Source organism: Labrus bergylta, chromosome 21 (genome assembly GCF_963930695.1).
Source record: "Labrus bergylta chromosome 21, fLabBer1.1, whole genome shotgun sequence".
Lineage (NCBI taxonomy): Eukaryota > Metazoa > Chordata > Actinopteri > Labriformes > Labridae > Labrus > Labrus bergylta.
In genome coordinates this window covers 15,289,599-15,299,598 of record NC_089215.1, presented here as the reverse complement: position 1 = coordinate 15,299,598, position 10,000 = coordinate 15,289,599, and the positions used below count along the sequence as shown (strand labels likewise).

Here is a 10,000-nt window from a genome sequence, read left to right as displayed (position 1 = left end):
ATGTTTAGAGCTAAAACAGTCAAAACAGGTGAGAACAGTTTACATGACAAATGTTATAAACTCACCTGAGTCGTCCAAGCTCCATTTAAACAAGACGAGGTGCTGATTCAGTGTGTGTGTGTGTGTGTGTGTGTTTGGTGAGACGGTCAGGTGCGTTGGCAGATGTCCCGTCTGGTCCTGTGGGACTCGTTTAGAGGTAAACGAGTCCAAGCTGGCGGCCGTCTGTGTGAGGCAGGTGGAGGTGAGCAGAGAGAGAGAGACTGTGTGTGTGTGTGTGTGTGTCTGTATGCACACAGTAGTGAGTATGATCTCTGTGTGTTTTTACTCACTGATGTCTGTCAGTGTGACTGATGGAGAACCGTGTTAGAGAGCATCTTTCTAAGACTCAGGGACAATAAATAAATAAATAAATAAATAAATAAATAAATAATCGTCCCCCGGTGTCTGACACCAAACATTTAAAAAAATAAATAAATAATGTTCCCGTCTTATGTCTTTCAATCACATGTCTTCTGTGTTTTCAGGAGTATGATGCCCAAAGCTCTGGACGGTCAGATCGTCATGGAGAAGACGCCTCGTTACTTTGTCACCGTGGAAACACCGGCTCGAGTCCACGCCATGTCTCAGGACGTGAAGCTGATCGTGGTCGTCCGCGATCCCGTGACCAGAGCCATCTCTGACTACACCCAGATCATCTCCAAGACCCCCGACATCCCCCCGTTTGAGAGCCTCGCCTTCAAGAACAAAAGCACAGGTAACGTAACGTGAGGTGTGAGCTTTCAGGTCAGCTGACTTGTGAGAATGACGATACAGACTTTTCTCTACAGATGGAAACATTTAACGAATAAAGAGATTTATTATAAATCCATCCTTCAAACTTTATTCTCTCTCTTCTGTGCACGAGCAAGTTAAAGCAAAAAACAACAACAAACCTACAGACAGGAAAGTTCACGTTTTAGATTCAGACAGGCGGAGATCTCAAAGGTCCAGGTGCACGGGAAAGGAGACTCAGTGCGTCGCTGAGTCGGACCAAGAGTTCAGATTACCACCAGTAAAGGCAGAGTTGGTAATTTCCTCCAGATTGACTTTTTAAGATTCTGGTTGAAATTGTCTTTAGGTCCTGACAGAAATGAATAACTCATGTTCTCTGAAAAAGGAACGAAGAAAATCCTTCATCTGTAGCAGTTGTTAGCCTGTAAAAACTTCAACCAATGTCTGCCACGAGGTACCAATCTGATGAACCAATCACACGCCTCCCTGTCTCCCTGCTCGCTCTCTACCTCTTGCGTGCATGAGCCCACAGTCAAAGCGTGAGCTGTGGCCCGCTTCTAGACCAACGGCGCTTGTGCATGTAAGTGAGGGGGCGTGGCTTTTGAGGGAGCACAGAGGGGAGGGGGGCGGGTGCAGACGGAGCACTGAGGGAATGCTACTTTCATAATCATGCTAGTTTTCGGGAAATGACCAACCCTGCCTTATAAACTCCAATCAGGATTTGAGGTGATGTTGCCTCTGAACCTCTGTATCCCTCCGTGTTTCCTGCAGGTCAGATCGACTCTCTGTGGAGCCCTCTGTGGATCGGTCTATACGCTCAGCACCTGGAGCGCTGGCTGGCCTGGTTCCCCAGGACTCAGATCCACCTGGTGAGCGGTGAGCGGCTCATCTCGGACCCGGCCGGGGAGCTGGGCCGGGTGCAGGACTTCCTGGGTCTGCAAAGGATCGTGACGGACAAACACTTCTACTTCAACAAGACGAAAGGATTCCCCTGCCTGAAGAAGCCAGAGGGCAGCAGCAAACCTCACTGCCTGGGCAAGACCAAGGGCCGCATGCACGCCGTCATCAACCCCCGTGTGCTGCAGAGACTGAGAGACTTCTACAAACCGCACAACCAGCGCTTCTACCAGCTGGCCGGGCAGGACTTTGGCTGGCAGTGACACTTTTAATGTGCAGAAACAGAAGACACAATACAGATACAAAGACTCGGTGAACAGAGCCGGTGTTCTGCTCCTGACCAGCAGAGGGTGCCTCAGAGACTTCTTCATGAGGGTCAATACATCCTCCTCTCATCATCACCTTAATACACACGTTTTGTTTTACACCAGCTGTGTCATTTATCACCAGATGTTCCGTATAAGAGGTGACGCTTTTTAAAGGTTATGGCTGAAAAAAGTCAAACACAGTGTAGATTTAGTGTCTCTGCAGTTAAACCCTGATACTGTAGCTGTAGTCTGAACCCAGAGCAGATTCATTTTTCACTCTTTCACACTGAATATTTCTGTATTTTATTTTCCCACCTGTTTGTTCTAAATATTGAAGGGCAATCGATGCAGACATGTGGAGATACGCCCTGCAGCGTCGTAGTACGTCGCTCAGAATGAGACTCCTCCTGCAGCGTGGCTCAGAATGAGACTCGCCCCGCAGCGTGGCTCAGAATGAGACTCGCCCCCGCAGCGTGGCTCAGGATGAGACTCGCCCCGCAGCGTGGCTCAGAATGAGACTCGCCCCGCAACGTGGCTCAGGATGAGACTCGCCCCGTAGCCCAGCACCGTGGCTCAGGATGAGACTCGCCCCGCAGCGTGGCTCAGGATGAGACTCGCCAACACAACGTGGCTCAGGATAAAAGGAGGATGAATGTTTAATGACAGAATGTGTGTACAAGCTCAGCTCTGACTGAGGGCTTTTTGTATTCCTGAATAATGAATGTGAAGAGATGGATGTGCTGCCGATCTCTGACACATCGCAGCGTGACGTGAGCTTCAGCTCAGCACCCGGCCGCAGAATCACCTGCTGTACCTGCAGAGACGCAACCACCAGGACAGCAGCAGGCGAGATCAGTGAGAGGAGGTCGACCAATCACAGGCCGCTTCTCTGAGCGTCTACAGGGTGGTCTCTTTCAGTTTGCATGTATTTGCACTAGTTTGAAAGCATAAAAATGTAACTATTTTCAAGCACTTTTCTCTCTTTTGTCCCTCTTGGTTTGCCGTAGTTTGATGTAAAGCTGTACGGTTTAGAGTCATGTTGATGAGATTGCAGGTCACATTAGTTTGATTACTTTGCAGCATTAAATCCGTTCATGTCAGAGATGTAAGGCTGACAACGGGTCTTTAACATTTAATCTGTCATCATAATATCAACTAAAGCTTTCGGACCCGTTTCAATATAAAGCAGATTTAATATGACAAATATTTATTAAGAGTATAAACAACAAAATTCTCCATATTCAAAATGATAAATCTGATAAAAATATTTGATTGTAGATATCTGTGACCTGAAAACAATGAATCATAGACTTCTGATTAGAAGATGAAGAAATACTTCATTAATCCTGCGAGGGGAAATTCATTTTTTACACTGTGTTATTGAACATGCTGCACACACAGAGGCTGAAACACACACACATGAACAAACAGGATCCTGTGGACTGATGGAGAGATGTCAGGATGGGGGGGTGGGGGGGTGTGCCCACAGTGAGTGCTCCTGAGCTGCTGAGAGGGTCAGTGCCTTGCTCAGAGGCACTTAGGCAGTGTTCAGGAAGTGGCCTGGCACCTCTTTAGCTACCAGACCAATTTACCAGATTTGGTCCGCACCAGCGACCCTCTGGTTACCGAACCGACTGAGATACTGCCCCCCAGAATTCAACTCAGTTACTCAGATATATAATGTTCACGTTTCAACTCCAGCTGCTGAGTCCTTATAAAAGCATAATATCGCTTTAATAGTTACATAAATATTGACATGAACAACTTATTTATTACTGGGAGAAATGATTATGTTTATGTTATGCATGGGTTTATTTAACAGGGACAGAGTGTCATGTAGTGAAGAAACAAGAAAACTTCTTTAAAGACAGAAACCCCCCCCAAAAAAACACTTATAGGAAAGAAACGTACCTCAGAGAGCCAATAGGGGCGGCTGTGGCTTAGTGGTAGAGTCGGTCATCTTTTGGCAGGTCTGGGGTTCGATCCCCAGCTCCTGCAGCAACAAGTCCAATGTGTCTTTGGGCAAGACACTTAACCCCATGTTGCTCCCACTGCTTCGGCGGCGGCATATCAATGTGTATTAATGGATGGAATAATACTGACAGACTCTTTACACAGCAGCCTCTACTAAGACGAATGAACTGACAACAACAAGAAGGAACACTGAGACTAAATACACACAGGTGAAACTAACGACACAGGTGAGACTAACAACACAGGTGAGACTAAAGACACAGGTGAGACTAAAGACACAGGTGAGACTAACGACACAGGTGACACTAAAGACACAGGTGAGACTAAAGACACAGGTGAAGACAATCAGGGCGATAAATGGAGGGAAACCAGACAAAGGAAGGAAGTAAGACCAGAAACACTGGAGACTACAAGAACTACAATATAAAACAGGAAACTCTAAAGAATAAACTCATTAAATAAAATAAGTACACAACAGGGAAACAAACAAAGGATAGAAAATTACCAAACATAAAACTGCAAATCATGACAAATCAACATTTCTGTAAATATGCCAAAAGGCTCGTTATCACCTGTAGTCCCTGCACCTGACCTGTCGTATTTAAACGACTCGTGTCAGCTTAAGTTTAAAAAAATCAGTTTCAGTAATTAAGAGCTGTGCGGATTTCTAAAATACAAGAAAAGTAAGACAAGAAAAATGTATTTATAAAGAATATTTCAGGTTGAAATTGGTCTCAGTCTCAAGGCTTTTTGAAGGTCTCAGTCTCGTCTCAGACTGGGTGGACTCCGGGTTTTAAAGTGAGTGACACGCCCCCTAAACACAAGATGATAATTTATCAGAGATATTTATGGTCTTGGTTTAGTTTCCGTCTCGTCCTGCCTTGGTCTTAACTCGGTCTTGATCCCTAAATGTCTTGGTCTTGTCTCTGTCTCGGGTGTGTTTTAGTCTTGTTAGTCCGGTCTTGACTACAACTCTAGCTTCAGCGACACGGCAGAAAAACTAAACAAAAACAATAGCAGCATCCTGATTGGTTGTAGTTTAGGTCAGTTTGATTTATTGTTTTTAAAGTTTTTTTTACAATTCAAAAAAGTAAAATGTATCAGAGCACATGACTTATCTACAGACGTGAATCTGTTTATATGAAGAACAGATTCAGTTCCTGTTTAGAGACGCCACACATTTATTAACTGATGTAAGAGTTAGAAGGTGGCGCCATCTGGTGGACAATAAGAAGAACAGCAGGTAAAAACAAGAAACATCTTTATTATAACCTCCTCTCCTCTTCACCTTTGTCTTCTCATAAAAATTCATAAATATATCAATATGTTAGATTGCAAACAATAATACACAAAAAACTCACAACCGTCCATGCTGCATGAGAAATCACGACCCAGAGAAGATAAAAAGAAATAAAACCTGAATAAATCTTTGACTTAAACACATCTCACTTCATAAATAAATACACAAATCTGTTTTTATACATTTAAAATGCACTTTACAATCCTGCTCGCCGCTATCCATCACAACAGTTCACGCGTTCATAAGAAAAGTTCCTGTTGATCAAGAGGATGACGCAGAGAGCTCTACTGAGCGCGCTCAGATCTCCGGTGAGTTTGGCAGTCTGCACAGCGGGCTGTGTGATCAGAGAGGCATGCTGCTCGAAGGAAAGGCACTCAGCAGGCCTACACACACCTCCACCTGACATTACACCTGTGTGTACCTGTGTGGGCGGAGCTACAGTCTCCAGTTTAACCTCCTCAAGGCTCCAGACTCGCTTTATTCTCCACCATGCAGGAGTACAAGACTGTTCTGTCTCTTTATTTTGCACATCTGAATTTGAGTTGGTAAGTTCCTCAGCAGTTTGCTTGAGTTAAAAATAAAGTTTCATCTTATTATTAAGTTTAGTGACATGCAAACATTAACATAAAGACCTGAAGGGAAAACCAACGAGAAAAAAACATGACCTAATTTATTAATATTTAGTCTTTAAAACACTTTTAAGGCTGAAAATCAAAATGTAAAGGAGCAGTATGTAACTCTGACACCTAGTGTTTAAAATGGGTACTGCTTTTATTTTGAAATACAGTAAGGCCCTTACTGTAGATGGAAGGTTAGGTCATGAAGGGACAAAATAACTTGAGATTAAAAAAACAATGAATGAGTTAATTTCAGACCTTAATTAATCGTGATTAACTTTGCCAACAGCCCTCGTTAAAATATAGAAATATACAAACCAAGAGCTACTAATCGAGTCTTATGTGACTTCACTTTGACTTCACTTTCTACAAGTTAAACACACACGTGAACCAAATCCTCCCCCAGAAGATCTCCTCTTCCAGTCTGGAGCCCCGCCCTTCTTTCTCAGTTTTTAAATACTGCACTGAAGCTACTTGATGCTGTGTGGGTCACATGTTCATCACATCAATAAACAGGAAGTGTACCAATAAAAGGAGCTCGTCATCACTGATCCGTCACAGCTCTGCACGTCGTCCTCGACATAGCGATGGAGCACGTGACGACTCCTCGATTCAGACGACTGTTCAGGATGAAGTGTTCACTGTTGGAGACTTGTCCTCCTGGTGTCTCCAACAGTTACAGCAGTGACTCTTCATAAACACACTGCGTGTACAGAGGTAAGGTTAACACACCTGTAGGGTGGATGTGCTGAGCTCCAGGGCGCGCTGGTCCTTAAAGGGGCTACATGAGACGTTAGCGCATCAGCACGTCATCATCATTTAAATTCTGAGACTTGAATAACAGTTCCTGTAAATAACTGAGACCTTTAAGAAACAGAGGACGCGATGTTCATTAAAGGAAGAATGTGCAGCATGTTACTCATAAATATATCATAAATCCAGTATATCCTGTAAATGTCTGTCAGAGTCATGACTGTCTACAATGAGTGAGAAGCTCGAGTCTCGCTGGCTGTGTTGTTGTCAGAGCGGTGTTTACATGGACGGGACGGCCGGCTCCTCCCCTTGTGTATAAACGCTGTTTTAGTCAAGGACTAGAGAAAAGAAGAAGAACGTACTCACTGATTATTTGAATGTTAGTAAGAGTTTTTAGATCACGATCATTCTGTGTTAATTAAAATGCAGTGTGAAGCTACGAGCTAACTAAAGAGCGCTAACATTAGCATGCTAACACAACAACGCAGGACACAGATGATTGCAGCTCGAGAAGAGGATGATTTTGTCGCCGCTTGCACTTGACTATGGAGGAGGTGTGGCCAAACTGCAGTTTGTTTTGGTTTCATGCTGGTGCTCAATAATGACATCTACTGGATCATCAAGCTGCAGAAATCAGGATCATATTAATGGGATGGAGTTTACATTGATTTATTTACTAATGACACACTAACTAATGTTTAGCTATTTTAAATAACCTTCTCTCAGCCGTGGTCTCATGTTGTTTACAGGAGTTACATAATCGTCTCACATTGAACCTGACAATGACCCACTGATGTTTACACCTGAAGATGTTTACACCTGCCAATGTTTAACCAGGCTGTTCCTCTAGCAGTACTCCTCCCCCTGCGCATCGGGCAGGTCGTTGAGGTCTAAGAAGATGGAGGTGTTGGAGAGTTTTCGGCCGTTGGACGACAGGTCGAGCAGCTCCTCGGCGGTGCTCGGCACAGAGCTGATGTACATGTCCCACACCTGCTCAGGTGAGTCCAGCTCCAGAAGCTTCTGTTTGATCTTTAGGTTCTTCTCGATGTTCCTGCGCTTGTGCTTGAACTCCAGGATGGTTTTGGTGTAGCGGTTGATGGTGGTGACCGAGGACGCCATGCAGGCCGTGAAGGAGCTCCATGCCAAACTGCAGGAAGGAGACACAGACGCAATTTAGCTTCACCAGTTAATCAGCTGATGCATGAACAACACGGACATATTAACAAGCTCCCTCCCTCATGAACATGATGTGATAATTAGAGCATTCAGAAAACAAGCTGACAGGAACATGAGTCATGCTTTAGTCATAATTATTGTGTGACAGAATAACAACGCTTGTATAACAACAAAGAAATAATTACAAACCTGCTTTTTGACAACCCTTTAACATCTAAATAAAGAAACATGTTGTGTGTCTTGTTTGTCTGAGGTTATGTTTTTAAGGTTGCAGATACGTTTTCATTATATTCAAAGCAACAGTTTTCTTTAACTTTTTGGAATTATTCTTTGTTGATGAAGTTAAAGTGAAAAGGTCACATATTCCCCTCAACCAGTGTAAATAAGTCCCAGAGCTCTTAAAAACATGTGTGTGAAGTTTCTTGTTCTAAATCTACTCTGATCCTGTATTTGATCATGCCTATAAACCCCTCTATTTCAGCCCTGCTCAGAACAGGCTGTTTCTGTGTCTGTACCTTTAAATGTAAATGAGCTGTGTCCGACCACGCCCCCTCTCTGGAAGGGTTTGGGTGTCTCAGGCTTTCTCGCTCCATGCCCTATTGTTTACGGTGAGAAGGCAGACTCAGAGGGCAGAACAAACACCTAGCTGTGTGAGTGTCACCCACCTGGGGGAGGGGTTACTGCCTTTTGTGATGTCATGAAGGGCCTGTTTGAGCATACATTTTCTGAAAAGTGGAGCAGGCAAAGGACGGAGAGGATGGACTTTTCTCATCATTGGAAGGTTTGTAGACGGACTAGGGACACATATTAGTGTTAGAGAAACATGGTGAAGTGGATTTTGTATAAAATGTGCCCTTTTTTTAGCTTCCTGTGTTAACGTACGACTCACTAAAGGTTCGTCCTTCTCATGTAAATTAAAACTGTGAAGAGGGATGAAGCCTGGATGCCAAATGCAAACTATGTTCTGCTGGGATGTAAGAGATATAAGGGATTAAAAAAACATTCAGTCATCTCCGCTGCCTTCTTGCTTTCTCTGCAGCTCATCAGATACTCACATGTAGGACCAGCTGTAGTCCCAGCTCTGAGGTTTCCAGTCCTCTGGACCCAGACTGACGGTCAACTGGAAGGCCGTGGTGAACATCATATGGGCCACCATACCCAGGAGACCTGAAACACACACACACACACACACCTTACCTTACCATACCTTAAAATGAGCAATGTGAGTTTTACACAGTCTGGATGGTCAGGACCTGTCCCCCTTTAGTTCTCAGCTTGGACCTTGGAGAGCTCTGCCAGAGGATCTCAAACTGCGTCCTGGTTCATAAAAGCTCAGAGATAAAGGAAGAGGTCGGCTCATGTTTTGTCTTATAAGTAATAAAAAAAATCTAAAATCAGTTCTAAAATCAGCGAACAGTCAGTGTAGAAACGCCAACAGCGGGGTGATGAGATCATGTTGGTTTGTTCTTATTAATAGCCGAGCTGCTGCTGCTGGGGACGCCAGTAGCCTGGTAGTTAGTGTATGCAACCCATATACGGAGACCATAGTCCTCCAAGCAGGCGGCCTGGGTTAAAATCCGACCTGTGGCTCCTCTCCTGCATGTCATTCCCCACTCTCTCTCTGATTTCTCTCTCTATTCACTGTCCTGTGTCTAAATAAAGCCCAAAAATAAACCTTTAAACAAAAAGCTGCTGAGTTTTGGATTGTTTGAAGGCGGTGGTGGATTTATTTTTGACCCTCTTCAGCATTGAAGGGTTAAAGTTCACCTTTAATGAAGGGAGCGCCACTCAGCCATGCAGCAGAGCGAGTGTGGAGGGTTGAGAGATAATCACATCCTCCTCTGAGACAAACACTGCTGCAGTGCTTTACATTCACCACAGGGTGGCAGTGTTACATTACACTAGTCTGAACCAACATTTGAACAGCCTCTGAGTCCTCTGAGGGCAAAAAAAACAACAATAAAATAATCTGACATTCAGAGAAGCTCCTGTGTCATGCTCTGACAGGAGTTTGAATTACTCTCTTTTGTGTGACTGAAATTTACAACACCAAATGTTTTAATTAATGTCGTTCCACTCGTCCAATAAGAGCTGCTCTGAGGTTTTGTCAAGAACACTCCTCCTCATATATTTTAAACCTGTTTTTTTGCGTTTTTATTCAGAGAAGTGTCAGATTTTGTCAGCTGAAGCTCCTTCTATCTTTA

The 10,000-nt window shown here is 44.0% G+C and overlaps 2 protein-coding genes across 2 annotated transcripts in view; one reads left to right on the top strand and one right to left on the bottom strand.

Annotated features, from left to right (window-relative positions):
- Positions 1-3,206, top strand: part of hs3st3l (heparan sulfate (glucosamine) 3-O-sulfotransferase 3-like) — a 13,909-nt gene extending 10,703 nt beyond the window's left edge. Inside the window, exons 2-3 of the mRNA XM_020640448.3 lie at positions 525-754; positions 1,543-3,206. Coding sequence (XP_020496104.1) covers positions 525-754; positions 1,543-1,931 — 619 coding nt within the window. The 3' untranslated portion in view covers positions 1,932-3,206. The remainder of the gene's footprint in view (positions 1-524; positions 755-1,542) is intronic.
- Positions 3,207-5,194: 1,988 nt separating this feature from the next.
- The window catches only part of gsg1l2b (gsg1-like 2b), an 18,339-nt gene continuing 13,533 nt past the window's right edge, over positions 5,195-10,000 (bottom strand). The window contains exons 4-5 of the mRNA XM_020640346.3: positions 8,852-8,963; positions 5,195-7,767 (exon numbers count right to left, since the gene is read on the bottom strand). Coding sequence (XP_020496002.2) covers positions 7,467-7,767; positions 8,852-8,963 — 413 coding nt within the window. The 3' untranslated portion in view covers positions 5,195-7,466. The remainder of the gene's footprint in view (positions 7,768-8,851; positions 8,964-10,000) is intronic.